Raw genomic sequence first — 21,432 nt, forward strand, 5'->3', positions numbered from 1 at the left:
CACTGGGGCTCCCTTCAAGCTCTGTCTGCTCCTGTCATAACCGTTAGTAAAGATTGATACATGCAGATGGTCTCTCCGTAGTGCGTACGCAGCTCTGCACTGAGAAGCAGATTCGGGGCTGAGCGAAACGCGTCAGCCACTTTATACTCCCTGTCTATCGAGGGGTTAAAGCGTTCAGTCTGGAGTTCCCATAAGAAAAAAAAAATGTTCTTTGTTCTAGAAGAATACAATATGCGAATGGTCAGACCGAATGTCGAAGAACAAGCAACGGGATAAATGAAGGGGGGAGCAGCGGGAAGGAGCGCCCCGGCCAGAGGAGGACATGGCTGTGGAACGCGCCGGGGCTTCCTCGCTCCTCCTTTTAGGATTTCTACGCCCCCTTTTTGGATGGGGATTCGGACCAGTTACTCGGGATGAGCGGACTTGTTACTCTTAAACATGCTTTGTGCGCTAAGGGCGGGGTCCGGCAGCGTTAATGTTTCCGGGGCGGATTTCTTCCGAGGTCGGTCTTTGGGAACGGTCAGAAATTCTGGAGCCTCGGTGGTCAGAGGGGTGGAAGGTGCACTGGAGGGGCCGCTACGGGAGCAGGAAGGCAGCGCAATGTCAGTGATTGATATGGCTGGCGGGAAGATCCCAATTTTCCTGTTGGTGGCTTCCTGAATCGTCCGCTCGTACTCCCGCACTTCATCCATCGTCATGTCTGCAAAAGACAAGGAAAGGAGTTTCAGGGCAAAGCGACACCTGTGACATCATCTGATGACATCGCACTATCAGATCGCTCCACCTGGCTGTGTGATGTCATCAGCACTGACCACTTATATCACCACGTCACCGATGACGGGCAGCCACTGTATTCTCTGGCAAGGTTTTATCCAAGAAGCATCACCAGGGGGCGGGATGATGTCTGATCACATCATTATGAGTGATGTCATCACCAGGGGGCGGGGCTGATGTCTGATCACGTCATACGAGTGATGTCATCACCAGGGGGCGGAGCTGATGTCTGATCATGTCATACGAGTGATGTCATCACCAGGGGGTGGGCTGATGTCTGATCACATCATTATATGAGTGAGGTCATCACCAGGGGCGGGCTGATGTCTGATCACATGTCATATGAGTGATGTGAAGGTACAGATAAATGACCTCGGGGAGACCAAAACATCCAACACCGCGGAGACACCATCACGTGTTTCTCAACGCAAGCAATGAATAACCAGGTCTTTCACCGGGAAGGAACAACCACGGGAAGGGCAGCATCCAATAAAGGAAAACATCCAATAAAGGAAAACCACCAGATGAATGACCTTGTTCCTTCCCGGGGAAAGGCCTGGCTATTTATTGCTTGCGTTGAGAAACACGTGATGGTGTCTCCGCAGCTTACTTTACATGCATTTGCATATTTCCCATAAGGGATGGGGGCAGTGTTCTGGATCACTGCGTTGAGAAACACGTGATGGTGTCTCCGCGGTGTTGGATGTTTTGGTCTCCCCGAGGTCATTCATCTGTACCTTCACAGCATTTTACTAGGCACTGCTCCTAATAGCCAGTTTCCTACTCCACACTGATGAGGGGCAAAAACCCCGTACAGCTGTCTGTGGATGGATACCATGCTTGGCATAGGTGGTTTTCCTTTATTGGATGTTTTCCTTTATTGGATGCTGCCCTTCCCGTGGTTGTTCCTTCCCGGGGAAAGGCCTGGCTATTCATTGCTTGCGTTGAGAAACACGTGATGGTGTCTCCGCAGCTTACTTTACATGCATTATATGAGTGATGTCATCACCAGGGGGTGGGCTGATGTCTGATCACATCATTATGAGTGAGGTCATCACCAGGGGGTGGGCTGATGTCTGATCACATGTCATTATGAGTGATGTCATCACCAGGGGGCGGGGCTGATGTCTGATCACATCATTATATGAGTGATGTCATCACCAGGGGGCGGGGCTGATGTCTGATCACGTCATACGAGTGATGTCATCACCAGGGGGTGGGCTGATGTCTGATCACATCATTATATGAGTGAGGTCATCACCAGGGGCGGGCTGATGTCTGATCACATGTCATTATATGAGTGATGTCATCACCAGGGGGCGGGCTGATGTCTGATCACATCATTATATGAGTGATGTCATAGTAACATAGTAACATAGTAACATAGTTAGTAAGGCCGAAAAAAGACATTTGTCCATCCAGTTCAGCCTATATTCCATCATAATAAATACCCAGATCTACGTCCTTCTACAGAACCTAATAATTGTATGATACAATATTGTTCTGCTCCAGGAAGACATCCAGGCCTCTCTTGAACCCCTCGACTGAGTTCGCCATCACCACCTCCTCAGGCAAGCAATTCCAGATTCTCACTGCCCTAACAGTAAAGAATCCTCTTCTATGTTGGTGGAAAAACCTTCTCTCCTCCAGACGCAAAGAATGCCCCCTTGTGCCCGTCACCTTCCTTGGTATAAACAGATCCTCAGCGAGATATTTGTATTGTCCCCTTATATACTTATACATGGTTATTAGATCGCCCCTCAGTCGTCTTTTTTCTAGACTAAATAATCCTAATTTCGCTAATCTATCTGGGTATTGTAGTTCTCCCATCCCCTTTATTAATTTTGTTGCCCTCCTTTGTACTCTCTCTAGTTCCATTATATCCTTCCTGAGCACCGGTGCCCAAAACTGGACACAGTACTCCATGTGCGGTCTAACTAGGGATTTGTACAGAGGCAGTATAATGCTCTCATCATGTGTATCCAGACCTCTTTTAATGCACCCCATGATCCTGTTTGCCTTGGCAGCTGCTGCCTGGCACTGGCTGCTCCAGGTAAGTTTATCATTAACTAGGATCCCCAAGTCCTTCTCCCTGTCAGATTTACCCAGTGGTTTCCCGTTCAGTGTGTAATGGTGATATTGATTCCCTCTTCCCATGTGTATAACCTTACATTTATCATTGTTAAACCTCATCTGCCACCTTTCAGCCCAAGTTTCCAACTTATCCAGATCCATCTGTAGCAGAATACTATCTTCTCTTGTATTAACTGCTTTACATAGTTTTGTATCATCTGCAAATATCGATATTTTACTGTGTAAACCTTCTACCAGATCATTAATGAATATGTTGAAGAGAACAGGTCCCAATACTGACCCCTGCGGTACCCCACTGGTCACAGCGACCCAGTTAGAGACTATACCATTTATAACCACCCTCTGCTTTCTATCACTAAGCCAGTTACTAACCCATTTACACACATTTTCCCCCAGACCAAGCATTCTCATTTTGTGTACCAACCTCTTGTGCGGCACGGTATCAAACGCTTTGGAAAAATCGAGATATACCACGTCCAATGACTCACCGTGGTCCTGTCATCACCAGGGGTGGGCTGATGTCTGATCACATGTCATTATATGAGTGATGTCACCAGCAGGGGGTGGGCTGATGTCTGATCACATCATTATATGAGTGAGGTCATCACCAGGGGGTGGGCTGATGTCTGATCACATCATTATATGAGTGATGTCATCACCAGGGGGTGGGCTGATGTCTGATCACATCATTATATGAGTGAGGTCATCACCAGGGGGTGGGCTGATGTCTGATCACATCATTATATGAGTGATGTCATCACCAGGGGGTGGGCTGATGTCTGATCGCATCATTATATGAGTGATGTCATCACCAGGGGTGGGCTGATGTCTGATCACATGTCATTATATGAGGAGTGATGTCACCAGCAGGGGGTGGGCTGATGTCTGATCACATCATTATGAGTGATGTCATCACCAGGGGGTGGGCTGATGTCTGATCACATGTCATTATGAGTGATGTCATCACCAGGGGGCGGGATGATATCTGATGACATCATTATATGAGTGATGTCATCACCAGGGGGTGGGCTGATGTCTGATCACATCATTATGAGTGATGTCATCACCAGGGGGCAGGATGATGTCTGATCACATCATTATATGAGTGATGTCATCACCAGGGGGCGGGCTGATGTCTGATCACATGTCATACGAATGATGTCACCACCAGGGGGCGGGCTGATGTCTGATCACATGTCATACGGGTGATGTCATCACCAGGGGGCGGGTTGATGTCTGATCACATGTCATACGAGTGATGTCATCACCAGGGGGTGGGGCTGACAACCTCTCGCACATGGTGTACAGCTGGTTGTCAGCAGCAGTAGATGAGGGGCTGGGGCTGTAGTAGGTGGCAGTGCTCCTCATCACCAGCGAGCCCTTTTCCCTCCATTACCACTGGTGACCCTATTTCGGGTGTGATAGTAACAGACCGGCACCTACACTTTCCCGGGCGGCGCTGCCTATCTCGTCTGGTGCCGGCGCGGGCTGGCTGCACACTTTTATGTTCGTTTTGAATTGCATATTTTTCTCGAAATGTCGGACGTCCTCCAACGTCATATCTGCAAAGAGTCCAAAGTGACAGATGTGGTGATCGGAGGACAGGGAGCAGAAGAGTCGGTGAAGGATAGGCGTGCGGGCGGGCGAGCAGAGGGCGGGCGAGCAGAGGGCGGGATCTGGACGCCGCTAGCTTTATTGAGAGTGTGTCTCATAAAGTTAGTGTGAATCAGAAGAGGATTAGGCGGCGGTGATGCAAGAGGAGCAGGAGAGGTTCAGGGGAAGATGGCAGCCAGGGATCTCTTAGAAAAAGGATTCAAGAGATCGCAACGGAAAGAAGGAAAGTTCTGGAGATTTCTACTTACCTGGAGGGAAAGAAACAGGAAGAAAATACTAAATTATTACAAGCTTTCTCCCACCTGAAGACTAGAACCTGGAGATACACTAGAGACGAGCGACATCATGAAGGTTCCAAGCAGGATAGATTAGCCATGCCTGCTCGGTATGGTCAGGATAGGGATAGATTAGTCATGCCTGCTCGGTATGGTCAGGATAGGGATAGATTGGCCGTGCCTGCTCAGTATGGTCAGTGTGGTGAAATATATATATATCTATATGTGTGTAGGGACATATGTCTAGGGTTATATGTGTGACTAGTGATAATGTAACATCTGTCCTGAAGGCAAGTCGCACCTAGGTGTTAATAGGTACTTCCTTGGGACTAGTAGAAATTCTGTCTCCATATCTCACCAGGGGGTCTAGCTAGGGCCGAGAAGAAAAGCAACATTTGGCACCTCTGAGGTTTTGGAGGGGAGATGCTAAATTGCAGCCTGTGGTGATGAATTCCTGGGAACCTGGTCACAAGTGTCTCCAGAGGAAAATAATATATATTCATTAGTAGAGCGGCCGTGCCCAATCAAACAGACCGCAATTATGATATTAACCTGGAAGGCCAGTCTAGAAACCTGACCTCAGACCAAAGTTATAAATTTAGGCTGCAGACAGAGAATTGTGTTCACATGTGAGGGCAGCCTGAGAAGCTGATGTGTTCCACCAACTCCATTCACTCCCCCCCTCAGGGAGCAGAAAGCAAACTACCAGTTAGATCATTTCTGCAAGTTTTCTCCTGTTTACTTTGACACTGTTTTGCATAAGTTGTATGTCTTTTTAGTATCATATTTTTATACCTTTTTCTTATTGTAAGCATTGAACTTTTTGCTATTAAAGTATAAAACTTTAACAAGTTGAACCTTGAATGCTCTAAAGAATCCATAGCCTAAAGGTGTGTGAGCCTTATGAGTGATAGACATATTTTTATTAGTATTGTTAGTTCCGGGACTCATCGCCCGTGTATTCGACGAGTGGTGGCAGCGCGTATGAGCGGGTGTGTGGCCTGGGTCGGTGTGTGATTTATGCTCCCATTACAGCATAGGACAGAGGTTGAATGCTGGACTGAGAGTGGGGAGATAGATTAACCCTTGCAGGCATAACCCCAAGTCACGTGTGAGAGCAGGCACCTGACGATTAAAGTGGCACCACAGAGAAGGGATCCGTGACAGTCAGGATATAGGGATAGATTCTGTTAAGCTGCAATGTCTATTGTCTGTACAAGTCCCCTCTATAATTTGTAAAGCGCTGCGGAATATGTTGGCGCTATATAAATAAAAATTATTATTATTATAGATTGCCCGTGCCTGCTCGGTATAGTCAGGATATAGGGATAGATTAGTTGTGCCTGCTCGGTATGTATGGTCAGGATAGGGATAGATTAGTTGTGCCTGCTCGGTATGGTCGGGTTAGGGATAGATTAGTTATGCCTGCTCGGTATGGTCAGGATAGGGATAGACTAGTTGTGTCTGCTCGGTATGGTCAGGATATAGGGATAGATTAATTGTGCCTCCTCGGTATGGTCAGGATAGGGATTGATTGGCCATGCCTGCTCTGGATGGTCAAGATAGGGATTGATTGGCCGTACTTGCTTTGTATGGTCAGGATAGGGATAGATTAGTCGTGCCTGCTCGGTATGCTCAGGATAGGAATTGATTGGTCGTGCCTGATCAATGTGTGCATAGCTCAGCTAGTTTATTGCCTGCTTTCTATGACTATGGTATATAGATGGATTGATTAACCTTGCCTGGTCCTTCTGGTTGGACTTGGTCCAATCATTGATTGGTCATGAAGGTTCTGTATGGCTAGGGCATTTAGATGGATTAGTCATGCCTGATCTTTCTGATTGGACAGGACTAATAGGAACATATGGCTGTACCAGAGCTACATGATCCAACCACGGACATGGCTGATTGGTTATGTCTGTTATGTTGCACTAAAATAGATGAATTGGCGACACCTGATCTGTGGAATCAGTCACTGGATTAATTAGAAATTTCTGTCAAATAGCTTATTGGCAGTGGCTGTTTTGGATATATAGATGGATTGTTGTGCAGGGATTGATTGAGTATCCTGCTCTGTTTTCGGAGGGCTTATACTGGGGTTGACTAAGCAAACTGCTCTGTTTCCGGGGGGCTTATACAGGGGTTGAGTGACAAAACATTAAGCACAGGCAGAATATACCCAGTGCTCTCTGTAGAGATAGCCTATTGAGCAGACATTAATAATCGATCCTGCGAGGAGTCCATGTATAGCCTGGTGTACAATATATCATCACATAGGACGGCTTGTAAGTGAATGTGCAGTTCAGTATATCTCATGCACTGTGGATTACGCCTCCATCCAAACCCCACCCATCCCTACAGCATCATAGAAGGCAAGAAACAGAGGAGATGACACCGATGCTGGGAAGCAAAGAGTTAATAATATTAAAAAATGTCTGTCTGATATATCAGACTGAGCCGTGGAGCTCCCCTTTAAGGCGACAATATTTTAGAACCGCTGCTCCAGCAATCACCACTAGAGGGCAACAGTCCATAATCTATAAAATCCTCAGCGCCCAATCATGGTTCCTCCAAGCAGATGTCTGCTCCCCTGACACGGCCATTCCAGTAAATACTCGGATCCCAAACAATCTAGTCATTCCGGAGTATCTTGTTGAGAACTGTCTGCAGTTTGTCTTCCTGGAAATATAGCTGCTGAGATGTTGCCATTCACATTATCCTTTCACATTTTTCCTGTACCATCTAATTGGACAGTGTCACATTATGTAGGGACACAACCCACAGCTGATAACACCCAGCTGTCGATTTATTCATACATTTCCAGGAGGAATAACAGAGGAAGTGCACAACCCATGGAGTTGTTATAGTGAATAAAACCATTTTACACTTAAACAGTCGGGTTATCAAAGCCACAAGTCCTCTATGAACAGTCGCAGATAGGAGTGACAGGGACCGCGATGGGTCCCTCAGTCAGGCCTAGTGATGCTCGATCTGGAAATTATATAAAATATAAAAGTCTATTCTCATTTATAGTAATATAGGATCAGTCTTTACTTTCTGTCTCAGCACCTGAACCCATTATCCTATCCCTCCTATTTGCAGTTCACCTATTATTTTCTTTGATTTAACCATGTATGAACCACACTGATTACTTACCGTACCACTCATCCACCCAGGCGAAGGCTTGCCGGTGTCCGATGAGTAAGACATCTCTCACCACCTGCATAGAAGAGGATTTGTCATTCCACTGGAAGGAGCCATTGCATGAAGATTCACGCCCCCAGGACGACCACACTCACCTTGTGCACAAACTGCTCCACCCGTGTCTGCAGCCCCCAAACTTCAAACTTCACCGCAACCAACTTATACGAGCACATGATGGGCTGCTGCGACTCCCTCCAACCGTCCCGGAGAAGCCCCCGTCCTGTCTTTTCAGATTTGAAGGATCTGGGGTCCTGAAACAAGAAAAAATAAAAACTGTGTGATGTCACCAGCTGGGGGAGGAGCTGACAACTTCTCACACACGAATACAGGCTGGTTGTCAGCAGTGATCGATGAGTAGTGGTTTCTGTGTGTAGATCTGATTATACCTGATTCTATATGCAGCTTTGGATGTGACTAGAATATCACTGATTTCTAGATGTTGCTGGATTATCGGCGGCCTCAGTCCTGGCAGTGCACGTCGAGAAGCTTCTTAATTTGCCTTATTCCGGAACAATCCTCGTGTCAGTTGTCAGATGGTGATTTAGAAGAATAAGACATTGTGGTGGCCGTGATTGCTGCCAATCCGGAGATATAATGCTGCGCTCCCCAGAGATGTAAACGCCGCTCTCATTACTTCACAAAAGTATCTGGTTTTTTTTCATCTTCACCTTCCCCTGTATTGCTAGCTCCTCCTCTGCATTGTTAGCTCCTCCCCTGCATTGCTAGCTTCTCCTCTGCATTGTTAGCTCCTCCCCTGTATTGTTAGCTCCTCCCCTGCATTGCTAGCTCCTCCTCTGCATTGTTAGCTCCTTCCCTGCATTGGTAGCTCCCCACCCTCATTGTTAGATTAAGCTCCTCACCCTAATTGCTAGCTCCTCACACTCGTTTCCTGCTCTGGCCCCATCCCCTTAGTTTTGAACTCCAGCGACTCCCCCCGTTTCCTGTGCTGACCCCTCCCCTTCTTTGTATCTGGCCCTTCCCATTTAATTATGGCCCCTCCCCTTGTTTATATCTTCTAGCACCTCACACTCACAAACAAGGGGGAGGAGCCAGAGAAGGAACAATCTCTGACCGTTCACCATCCCTCCTTTTCTGGCTCCTTCCCCTTATTTGTACCTCTGGCTCCTCACCCCCTTTCCTCCCCCTTGTTTGTATCTCCAGCTCCTCCTCCTGATTTCTGGATTTGTCTTTTTTATGTCGTCTCTGGCTGTGAATTCTTCCTCGTCATTTGTACCTAGTCTTCACACCCACTTTTTCTGTCTCCTCCCCCTTGTTTGTATCTCCAGCTCCTCCTCCTTGTTTGAAACCCCTTCTCCTCACCCTTTTTTCTGGCTCATGCTCCATCCGCTCTTTTCTTGTTCCACCCTCTTGTTTGTATATCCGGCTCCCTTCTTTTCTGGCTCGTTACCATTGTTTGTATCACTGGCCCTATTCTTTTCTGGCTCCTTTCCCCCTTTTGTTTATATTTTCAGCTCCTCACATTTGTTACCTGCTCTGACTCCTCCTCATTGTTTGTACCTCCCACCGCTCACCCTCTTTTCTGGCTCCTCTCCTTGTTTATATCCCCAGCTCCTCCTCCTCTTTTCTGGATCCTTCCCCTGGTTTGTATCTTAGGCTCCTCATACTAGTTTCCTGCTCTGGCTCCTCCCTTTTGTTTATATATCTGGCTCCTCTGCCTCTTTTTTGGCTCCTGACTCTTGTTTATATCTCATGCCCCTCCCCCTCTTTTCTGGATACTCCCCCTTGTTTGTATCTCTGGTTCCTCATACTCAGTCTTTGATAAGGAATCGGGACCTCAAAATGTCCCTGGAACCCTAACCATCCAGAGTACCCTAACTGTGTGTAACGCCGCTGGGTTTATACCTAGAACAGAAACACATGGGCTACTTGAACATTGAACAAGTCCGTAGGAACCTGTTCACACCACCAAGAAACTTGAAGACACAAAAGAGCACAGTGAGGTCAAAAATACTCTGTTGTAAAAAAAAAATCACAGTAATAAGCAAGTGCTAGTCAAATGATGGAAAAAAACAGGGTATTTAGTTGATACGTTTTTTTGCAAAAAAAGTATACTAAGCTGCTCCACCAATCGCCAAGGTATACCCATATAGAGCAGTCCTACCTAATGTATATAATCCCTATCTGATGTATTTAAAAACCTGATCATCTGTATAGTACCTGTATAAGCAGGGTTCAGATAGGGAATATCCATGTGGACATGCTGGATGGAACAGCGTCTATGCAAATGGCCCATAGAGGAGTGGTGGACTCCCCAGTCTTGTAGAAACAAGAGAACAATTATAGAACCAGAAACACATGGGCTACTTGCACATTGAACAAGTCTGTAGGAACCTGTTCACACCACCAAGAAACTTGAAGACACAAAAGAGCAGAGTGAGGTCATCTTTTGACTAGCACTTGCTTATTACTGTGATTTGTTTTACAACAAAGTATTTTTGACTTCTCGGTGCTCTTTTGTGTCTTTGGGTTTATACCTAGTTTCTTCGGCGTTACTTTTGCATGTCTCTGCTTTTAACCCTTGCTCCCCTCCCCCTAATGTGCAGGGATACTGTTGTCTGCTACCTGTATGGACGCTGCTCAGTTCCCTGCCACCACTGCGTAGCTGTACATGTGCTGTGATGTCTTTGCTCTGCTGCATGGCCACTCGCATGTGCGGTCCCTGTCTGCCGCTTGGAAGCTAGCCACGGCTTGCGAGGTCCTCTGCAGCTGGTGCATGACTTTCCACGTGTGTCCAGGCTAGCAGTCGCTGCCAGGGGCCCTAAGCCACAGTTCCTGTGCTATCTGTGCTGTAGTGGTTTCTGTTTGTGCTTAGGGTGCGCACGGCCACACCTACCCTGCTTTTATCAGGGTTTGAGTGTGCACCTGAGTTGCTTCCACAGTCTATATAAACTCCTATATAAACTTCCTCTTTGCTACTGGGCGTGGCCAGAGCATTGCATTCTGTTTCTGTGTCTTGCCTAGTGAGTTAGGTATGCAGCTCCCGTTCTGTCTGCAGTCTGTTCTGGGAGAGCTGATACCTGTCTACCGCCTGCTCTGAGGGCAGAATACCCAGATCCGTTTGTATCTTGTTTTGTCCGCCTGTTCTGGGAGCAGAGTACTCAGATCTCGCCTTCTCTGGGGGCAGAATACCCAGATCCGTATGTATGTTGTTTTGTCCGCCTGTTCTGGGGGCAGAGTACCCAGATCCCACCTTCTCTGGGGGCAGAATACCCAGATCCGTTAGTATCTTGTTTTGTCCGCCTGTTCTGGGGGCAGAGTACTCAGATCCCGCCTGCTCTGGGAGCAGAATACCCAGATCCATTAGTATCTTGTTTTGTCCGCCTGTTCTGGGGGCAGAGTACCCAGATCCGTTAGTATCTTGTTTTGTCTGCCTGTTCTGGGGGCAGAGTACCCAGATCCCACCTTCTCTGGGGGCAGAATACCCAGATCCGCTAGTATCTTGTTTTGTCCACCTGTTCTGGGGGCAGAGTACCCAGATCCCACCTTCTCTGGGGGCAGAATACCCAGATCCGTTAGTACCTTATTTTGTCCACCTGTTCTGGGGGCAGAATACCCAGATCCCACCTTCTCTGGGGGCAGAATACCCAGATCCGTATGTATCTTGTTTTGTCCGCCTGTTCTGGGGGTAGAGTACCCAGATCCCACCTTCTCTGGGGGCAGAATACCCAGATCCGTTAGTATCTTGTTTTGTCCACCTGTTCTGGGGGCAGAGTACCCAGATCCCGCCTTCTCTGGGGGCAGAATACCCAGATCCGTATGTATCTTGTTTTGTCCGCCTGTTCTGGGGGCAGAGTACTCAGATCCCGCCTTCTCTGGGGGCAGAATACCCAGATCCGTATGTATCTTGTTTTGTCCGCCTGTTCTGGGGGCAGAGTACCCAGATCCTGCCTTCTCTGGGGGCAGAATACCCAGATCCATATGTATCTTGTTTTGTCCGCCTGTTCTGGGGGCAGAGTACCCAGATCCCGCCTTCTCTGGGGGCAGAATACCCAGATCTGTTAGTATCTTGTTTTGTCCGCCTGTTCTGGGGGCAGAGTACCCAGATCGGTTAGTATCTTGTTTTGTCCACCTGTTCTGGGGGCAGAGTACCCAGATCCGCCTATCCTGGAGGCTGCATATCCAGTACCTGATCCTGTCTGCACTGTGTCCTTTGTGTTATGTTCCTGATGTCCTGCCTGTGTCCTGATGTCCTGTCTATGACCTGATGTCCTGTTTTTGTCCTGATGGACTGAGGTCAACCCTGTGACAACGTCCTTCTGGGATCGGTGTCTGATGTTCTCCTGCTGAAGCTGTGCTACGCCTGAAGCCTGAGAGAGAGGCCATTCTAGTAAGCCCGTGCCAGATGACCCTGGACTGCATCAACCCGTGATGACTCCTGCCATCGTCTGATGTCTGTCCAAGGTGTCCTGCCTGTGTCCCGATGTCCTGCCTGTGTCCTGATGTCCTGCCTGTGTCCCCAGGGTTGGACTGGCCCACCGGGATACCAGTGAAATGCATGGTGGGCCCCGACCCAGGGAGGAGGAGGAGGAGGAAGAAGAAAAAAAAAAAGGAGACGCAAGCCATTTAAATCTGCGGGCAGCGCCGACTGCTGCCACTACCAGGGCCCCCCCCCCCCCCCCCGGTGCCAGCGCTGGCATCGGGCCCCCCTTCTAATACTCACCTCTCCTGGTTCCTGCGGCAGCTGCAGTGTCTTCAGCGCCCTCTGACTCTGCGACGTCTCAGGGCAGAGGGTTCGATGACATCATCACTGCGCGCTCAGCCTCTCTGTCCTGAGCGTTGCAGAGCCGGAGAGACGCTGAGTGCAGCGGACCTGTGGTGGGAACGGGAGAGGTGAGGATTTTTTCTTCTTTATGTCTGACTGGGGCCCATAATAATTTATGAAGGAGCGGGGGGGAGGGGCATAATACTGTGCGGGGTGGGCATAATACTGTGCAGGGGGAGGGGGGCATAATACTGTGTGGGGGCATAATACTGCAATACATACTGCGTGTAGGAGCTGGGGGGGGAAATACTGTGCGGGGCCCGGGGCTTAATACTGTGTGGAGGAGCTGGGGGGGAATCGGGGCTGAAGTAAGGGCATTCTGGAAGGCCTCGTCTTATCCCTGTGCCCAGGGGATGTGCTGGGTCTTTGGCACTCCAGCGGTCCCCCTCAGGTAGTACCCAGCGAGTCCCAGGAAGGCCTGGAGTTCTCTCACTGTTCGAGGGACTGGCCACTTCTGGATAGCAGCTACTTTTTCTGGCGAGGGTAGAACTCCATCTTGTGACACTATGTTGCCCAGGTACTCAATCTCTCTCTTGAAGAGGTGGCACTTCTTTGGCTTCACCTTCAGGTTATGAGCCCACAGTCTTCCGAGTACCTGTCCAAGCCGGGCAAGGTGTTCTTCGAATGAGGCCGAAAACACAATGATGTCATCCAGATAGATCAGGGTAGCCTCAAAATTTAAGTCTCCCAAACATTTTTCCATCAGCCGTTGAAATGTGCCTGGAGCATTGGAGAGCCCAAAGGGCATCCGGTTAAACTCAAACAGCCCCATAGGGAAGATGAAGGCGGTTTTCTCTTTGTCTTTTTCTGCCACGGCTACTTGCCAGTATCCACTTGCTAGGTGGAGAAGTACTTGGCTTTCCCCAACGCTGTCAAGGATTCCTAGATGCGGGGCAACGGATACGAGTCTCAAACAGTGAAGGCATTGAGTTTCCTATAATCTACCCAGAACCGGATGGTCCCATCCTTTTTCTTGATGAGCACCACCGGAGCTGCCCAAGGGCTCTGACTACTCCGCACCACTCCTGAATCCAACATTTGCCTCAGTAATGTTTTCACCTCTTGATACATCTTGGGCGGGATCTGCCGGTATCGTTCTCGAATTGGATGAGCTTCCCCAGTCGGTATCTCATGTATGATGGCTTCAGTACAGCCAAAATCTTCGGTGTGATGGGCTAATGCGGCCTGATTTTACCACAGCATAGTTTCTATTGCTTGCACACGCTCAGGGCCCAGAGCCTTCACACCCACGTCCATTTGATCAAGGATGACCCATCCACTCCACTCCGGGGATGGCGTCTCTTCGTCCCCCGCAGCAACTGCTAGGGTTCACCCCACACCTTCTTTCGGTGATAAAGACATCTCCTTCTGACTCACCACTTTACCCTTATGTAGGTACACCAGGGCAAGATCTGTCCCTTGTGGCAAGGTGACCTCCCTGGGGCCCACATTCAAAGCTCTTATGGGGATATGTCCTCGCTGGACCACAGCTATCGTACGAGCTGTCATGACTTCTTGGTCCACTCCTCTGCCTACCACAGGCTGAACAACCACTTCCAACCCATCAAGGTTGCGGTGAGTCCCCACTGGAAGGTATACTATAGTTTCTCGCTCGGGAGGTAGGATTACAGGTTCTTTACCAGGAGCCCGGATGACCCCTACCGTCTGATAAGATGGCACACTCTTCTGCGTCCCACAGACGCGGATTAGTCGTTGAAGAGCTTCTTGAGTAGGCATATGTGTAGTAGCCTTCTTCCAAAAGCCAGGTCCCCATTTGGTAAACATAATCTGATCGAGTTCACGTAGGATGTTCATTCCCAGTACTACAGGCACATCTTCCTTGATAGGCTGTTGTGGATTCTGTTTTTGGGCTCCCTCTGGTGGTTACAGATGGTACTGGGTGACTTGTGTTCTCTGCGGTCTCTGGTGTCCACCTGTTCTATCAGGATATGGGAGTTTCCTATTTAACCTGGCTTTCTTGTCATTTCCTCACCGGCTATCAATGTAATCAGTGTGTCTTGTTACCTCTGCTTCCCGCTTCTGTATTCTTCAGGACAAGCTAAGTTTTTGATTTTCCTGTTCCACGTTTTGCTTAATTTTTGTCTTAGTCCAGCTTGCAGATATGTGATTCCTTTTTGCTGGTTGCTCTAGTGGGCTGATATTACTCCTCATGTTCCATGAGTTGGAACATGAGTTCAAGTAATTTCAGGATGGTTTTTTGTAGGGTTTTTCGCTGACCGCGCAGTTCACTTTTGTATCCTCTGCTATCTAGCTTTAGCGGGCCTCATTTTGCTGAATCTGTTTTCATAACTACGTATGTGCTTTCCTCTCATTTCACCGTCATTACATGTGGGGGGCTGCTATTTCTGTGGGGTGTTTCTCTGGAGGCAAGAGAGGTCTGTGTTTCTTCTAATAGGGAAAGTTAGTTCTTCGGCTGACGCGAGACATCTAGAATCATCGTAAGCACGTTCCCCGGCTACAGCTAGTTGTGTGTTGAGGTTCAGGATCGCGGTCAGCTCAGTTTCCATCACCCTAGAGCTTGTTTTGTTTTTTGTGCTTGTCCTTTTGTGATCCCCTGCCATTGGGATCATGACAGTATAGCCGGCCAAAAAGTGGTAATCGTATTGGCTGAAGTAGGAGGAAAAGTAGTCTGAGGAAGTTTTTTTTTTTTTTTTTTTCCCCCCTCAGAGTTTGCTGCATAGCCTTAATTGCAGCCTGGCTGCGTCTTACCTCCTCTTAATCCTTGAATGGCTCTGACCTCAGCTGTTTATCATGGACGTCCAGAGTTTGGCTTCCAGCCTGAATAATCTTGCTGCTAAGGTTCAAAATATACAAGATTTTGTTGTACATGCTCCTATGTCTGAACCTAGAATTCCTATCCCAGAGTTTTTTTCTGGAGATAGATCTAGTTTTCTGAATTTTAGGAACAATTGCAAGTTGTTTCTTTCTTTGAAATCTCGCTCTTCTGGAGACCCTGCTCAGCAAGTCAAGATTGTTATATCTTTCCTGCGGGGTGACCCTCAGAATTGGGCATTTGCATTGGCACCAGGGGATCCTGCGTTGCTCAATGTGGATGCGTTTTTTCTGGCATTGGGTTTGCTCTATGAGGAACCTAACCTAGAGATTCAGGCTGAAAAAGCTTTATTGGCTCTCTCTCAGGGGCAAGATGAAGCAGAAATATATTGTCAGAAATTTCGGAAATGGTCGGTGCTTACTCAGTGGAATGAGTGCGCCCTGGCTGCAAGATTCAGAGATGGCCTTTCTGAGGCCATTAAGGATGTCATGGTGGGGTTCCCTGCGCCTACAGGTCTGAATGAGTCTATGACTATGGCTATTCAGATTGATCGGCGTTTACGGGAGCGCAAACCTGTGCACCATTTGGCGGTGTCTTCTGAACAGGCACCTGAGACAATGCAATGTGATAGAATTCAGTCCAGAAGTGAACGGCAAAACTATAGGCGGAAAAATGGGTTGTGTTTTTATTGTGGTGATTCAGCTCATGTTATATCAGCATGCTCTAAACGCACAAAAAAGGTTGATAAGTCTGTTGCCATTAGTACTTTACAGTCTAAGTTCATTCTGTCTGTGACTCTGATTTGTTCATTATCAGCCATTTCCGTCGATGCCTATGTGGATTCAGGCGCTGCCCTGAGTCTTATGGATTGGTCATTTGCCAACCGCTGTGGGTTTAGTCTGGAGCCTCTGGAAGTCCCTATTCCTTTGAAAGGAATTGACTCTACACCTTTGGCTATGAATAAACCTCAGTACTGGACACAAGTGACCATGCGTATGACTCCCGTTCATCAGGAGGTGATTCGCTTCCTGGTACTGTATAATTTACATGATGTCTTAGTGCTTGGTCTGCCATGGTTACAAACTCATAACCCAGTCTTGGACTGGAAAACGATGTCTGTGTTAAGCTGGGGATGTCAGGGGGTTCATGATGATGCACCTCCGATTTCTATCGCTTCATCTACTCCTTCTGAGGTTCCGGTATTTTTGTCTGATTATCGGGATGTTTTTGAGGAGCCTAAGCTCAATTCGCTTCCTCCTCACAGGGATTGCGATTGTGCTATAGATTTGATTCCTGGCAGTAAATTTCCTAAAGGTCGTTTGTTCAATCTGTCAGTGCCAGAGCATACTGCTATGCGGGATTATGTTAAGGAGTCCTTGGAAAAGGGACATATCCGTCCATCTTCGTCCCCTTTGGGAGCAGGTTTTTTTTTTGTGGCCAAAAAAGATGGTTCCTTGAGGCCTTGTATAGATTACCGTCTTTTGAATAAGATTACAGTTAAATATCAGTATCCTTTGCCATTGTTGACTGATTTGTTCGCTCGCATTAAGGGGGCTAAATGGTTCACTAAGATTGATCTTCGGGGTGCGTATAATCTTGTGCGGATAAAGCAGGGTGATGAGTTGGAAAACCGCATTTAATACGCCTGAGGGCCATTTTGAGTATTTGGTGATGCCTTTTGGACTTTCTAATGCTCCTTCTGTCTTCCAGTCCTTTATGCACGATATTTTCCGTGAATATCTGGATAAATTTATGATTGTGTATTTGGATGATGGTTTGGTTTTTTCGGATGACTGGGAGTCCCATGTTCAGCAGGTCAGGAAGGTGTTTCAGGTCCTGCGGGCCAATTCTTTGTTTGTAAAAGGTTCAAAGTGTCTCTTTGGAGTCCAGAAGATTTCTTTTTTGGGGTATATTTTTTCCCCTTCTACTATTGAGATGGATCCCGTCAAGGTTCAGGCTATTTGTGACTGGACGCAGCCTACATCTCTTAAGAGTCTACAGAAGTTCTTGGGCTTTGCTAATTTTTATCGTCGTTTCATAACTAATTTTCCTAGTGTTGTTAAGCCTTTGACGGATTTGACTAAGAAGGGTGCTGATGTTGCTGATTGGTCTCCTGCGGCTGTGGAGGCCTTTCAGGAACTTAAGCGCCGGTTTTCTTCTGCTCCTGTGTTGCGTCAGCCAGATGTTTCGCTTCCTTTTCAGGTTGAGGTTGATGCTTCCGAGATTGGAGCGGGGGCGGTTTTGTCACAGAGAAGCCCCGATTGCTCAGTGATGAAGCCATGTGCGTTCTTTTCTAGAAAGTTTTCGCCCACTGAGCGGAATTATGATGTTGGTAATCGGGAGCTTTTGGCCATGAAGTGGGCATTTGAGGAGTGGCGTCATTGGCTTGAGGGTGCTAGACATCGTGTGGTGGTCTTGACTGATCACAAAAATCTGATTTACCTTGAGTCTGCCAAGCGTCTGAATCCTAGACAGGCTCGTTGGTCACTGTTTTTCTCCCGTTTCGATTTTGTGGTTTCATACCTGCCAGGTTCAAAGAATGTGAAGGCGGATGCTCTTTCTAGGAGTTTTGTGCCTGACTCCCCTGGAAATTCTGAGCCCACTGGTATCCTTAGGGATGGGGTGATTTTGTCGGCTGTCTCCCCAGACTTGCGACGTGCTTTGCAGGAGTTTCAGGCGGATAAACCTGATCGTTGTCCGCCTGAAAGACTGTTTGTTCCGGATAATTGGACCAGTAGAGTCATCTCCGAGGTCCATTCTTCTGCGTTGGCAGGTCATCCTGGAATATTTGGTACTAGAGACTTGGTGGCCAGGTCTTTTTGGTGGCCTTCCTTGTCGAGGGATGTGCGTTCTTTTGTGCAGTCTTGTGAAGTTTGCGCTCGGGCTAAGCCTTGCTGTTCTCGGGCCAGTGGATTGTTGTCACCTTTGCCTATCCCGAAGAGGCCTTGGACGCACATTTCCATGGACTTTATTTCGGATCTCCCTGTCTCTCAAAAAATGTCCGTCATCTGGGTTGTGTGTGACCGCTTTTCTAAGATGGTTCATCTGGTACCCTTGCCTAAGTTGCCTTCCTCCTCTGAGTTGGTCCCTCTGTTTTTTCAGAACGTGGTTCGTTTGCATGGGATTCCGGAGAACATCGTTTCTGACAGGGGATCCCAGTTTGTGTCTAGATTTTGGCGGACGTTCTGTGCTAAGATGGGCATTGATTTGTCCTTTTCGTCTGCATTCCATCCTCAGACGAATGGCCAGACGGAACGAACTAATCAGACCTTGGAAACTTATTTAAGGTGTTTTGTTTCTGCTGATCAAGATGACTGGGTTACCTTTTTGCCGCTTGCCGAATTTGCCCTTAATAATCGGGCTAGTTCTGCTACCTTGGTTTCTCCTTTCTTTTGTAATTCGGGGTTTCATCCTCGTTTTTCCTCTGGTCAGGTGGAGCCTTCTGATTGTCCTGGAGTGGACATGGTGGTGGATAGGTTGCATCAGATTTGGAGTCATGTGGTGGACAATTTGAAGTTGTCCCAGGAGAGGGCTCAGCAGTTTGCTAATCGCTGTCGCCGCGTGGGTCCTCGACTTCGTGTTGGGGACTTGGTGTGGTTGTCTTCTCGTTTTGTTCCTATGAAGGTCTCTTCTCCTAAGTTCAAGCCTCGGTTCATCGGTCCCTATAGGATCTTGGAAATTCTTAACCCTGTGTCGTTTCGTTTGGATCTCCCGGCATCGTTTGCTATTCATAATGTGTTCCATCGGTCGTTGTTGCGGAAGTATGAGGTACCTGTTGTTCCTTCGCTTGAGCCTCCTGCTCCGGTGCTGGTGGAGGGAGAATTGGAGTATGTTGTGGAGAAGATCTTGGATTCTCGTGTTTCCAGAAGGAAACTCCAATATTTGGTCAAGTGGAAGGGTTATGGTCAGGAGGATAATTCTTGGGTGGTTGCCTCTGATGTTCATGCTGCTGATTTGGTCCGTGCATTTCATAGGGCTCATCCTGGTCGCCCTGGTGGTTCTCGTGAGGGTTCGGTGACCCCTCCTCAAGGGGGGGGTACTGTTGTGGATTCTGTTTTTGGGCTCCCTCTGGTGGTTACAGATGGTACTGGGTGACTTGTGTTCTCTGCGGTCTCTGGTGTCCACCTGTTCTATCAGGATATGGGAGTTTCCTATTTAACCTGGCTTTCTTGTCATTTCCTCGCCGGCTATCAATGTAATCAGTGTGTCTTGTTACCTCTGCTTCCCGCTTCTGTATTCTTCAGGACAAGCTAAGTTTTTGATTTTCCTGTTCCACGTTTTGCTTAATTTTTGTCTTAGTCCAGCTTGCAGATATGTGATTCCTTTTTGCTGGTTGCTCTAGTGGGCTGATATTACTCCTCATGTTCCATGAGTTGGAACATGAGTTCAAGTAATTTCAGGATGGTTTTTTGTAGGGTTTTTCGCTGACCGCGCAGTTCACTTTTGTATCCTCTGCTATCTAGCTTTAGCGGGCCTCATTTTGCTGAATCTGTTTTCATAACTACGTATGTGCTTTCCTCTCATTTCACCGTCATTACATGTGGGGGGCTGCTATTTCTGTGGGGTGTTTCTCTGGAGGCAAGAGAGGTCTGTGTTTCTTCTAATAGGGAAAGTTAGTTCTTCGGCTGGCGCAAGACGTCTAGAATCATCGTAGGCACGTTCCCCGGCTACAGCTAGTTGTGTGTTGAGGTTCAGGATCGCGGTCAGCTCAGTTTCCATCACCCTAGAGCTTGTTTTGTTTTTTGTGCTTGTCCTTTTGTGATCCCCTGCCATTGGGATCATGACAATAGGCTCAGGGACTAGCAGGATCCCTTTTCTCCCAACTTCCGTACACTATACAATATATACAGAGCTCCTGTGTATAATGTCACTGGTGATCACTGTATTACCTGTACACTGACACTATATACAGAGGTACTGTGTACATTGTCACTGGTGGTAATAACAGTGTTGTTAGTATTGTGGTTTGTATTCATAATCAATATTGTAGTATTCGGGCACTATGTGTTGGTAATTTGTGGTCTGGTCACGGCGTGGCAGTATTTCTCCTTGTATGTGGTATCATGTGGTCCCTATATGCTGGTAATATTTATTTTTATTTATTTTTAGTCATTTATATAGCGCTATTAATTTCACAGCACTTTACAGACATTATTGCCACTGTCCCCGATGGGGCTCACAATCTAGATTCCCTAGCAGTATGCCTTTGTAAATGTGGGAGGAAACCAGAGTACCCAGAGGAAACCCACGCAAACACGGGGAGAACATACAAACTCATTGCAGATGTCCTTGGTGGGATTTGAACCCAGGATCCCAGCGCTGCAAGGCTGCAGTGCTAACCTCTGAACCGTGCTGCCCTAATATGTCATATTATACGGTCACTGTGTGGTGGTAATATGTGATCTGTTCATGGTGTGGAGGTATTTGTCCCTTGTATGTAGTATTATTCGGTCACTATGTGGTCTGGTCATGGTGTGGTGGTATTTTTTCCTGTATGTGGTAATATTGGTCTTGGTATAGTGGATTGTGTTGTGCATGGTGGTCATTTGTTCTCTCTGATATTAATTAGGAGAAGATTCTTTATTTCCATTAGAGTTTTAATGCTTTGTACACAGCAGTGGAGATGCACTTACAGGGGGTTTCCTGTGGAAAAAAGTAATCACCTCTCCACAGGATAAGTGATAACGTATTGATTGGTGGGGGTCTGACTGCTTGGACCCATTCAGTAAAATGTGGAACTTTTTATCCCCATTAGACTGGAGTGGCATGTCCAATTAGATCACTGATCCATTCATTCCCTCAGTGGCTGCACTTGTTTTTTTCTGGAAGCCCCAAAGAGAATGAATGGAGCTGCAATCAGACATCCCACCTGCCACTGCATTTTAAAATAGTGA

At 47.6% G+C, this 21,432-nt stretch overlaps 1 protein-coding gene across 1 annotated transcript in view; it reads right to left on the minus strand.

Annotated features, from left to right (window-relative positions):
- Nucleotides 1-560: 560 nt before the first annotated feature.
- The window catches only part of PITPNC1 (phosphatidylinositol transfer protein cytoplasmic 1), a 98,899-nt gene continuing 78,027 nt past the window's right edge, over nt 561-21,432 (minus strand). Inside the window, exons 7-10 of the mRNA XM_069749172.1 lie at nt 8,057-8,212; nt 7,914-7,977; nt 4,312-4,430; nt 561-700 (exon numbers count right to left, since the gene is read on the minus strand). Of these exons, the coding sequence (XP_069605273.1) occupies nt 695-700; nt 4,312-4,430; nt 7,914-7,977; nt 8,057-8,212 (345 nt within the window). The 3' untranslated portion in view covers nt 561-694. The remainder of the gene's footprint in view (nt 701-4,311; nt 4,431-7,913; nt 7,978-8,056; nt 8,213-21,432) is intronic.

The sequence above is a fragment of the Ranitomeya imitator genome, chromosome 2 (genome assembly GCF_032444005.1).
Source record: "Ranitomeya imitator isolate aRanImi1 chromosome 2, aRanImi1.pri, whole genome shotgun sequence".
Taxonomy (NCBI): domain Eukaryota; kingdom Metazoa; phylum Chordata; class Amphibia; order Anura; family Dendrobatidae; genus Ranitomeya; species Ranitomeya imitator.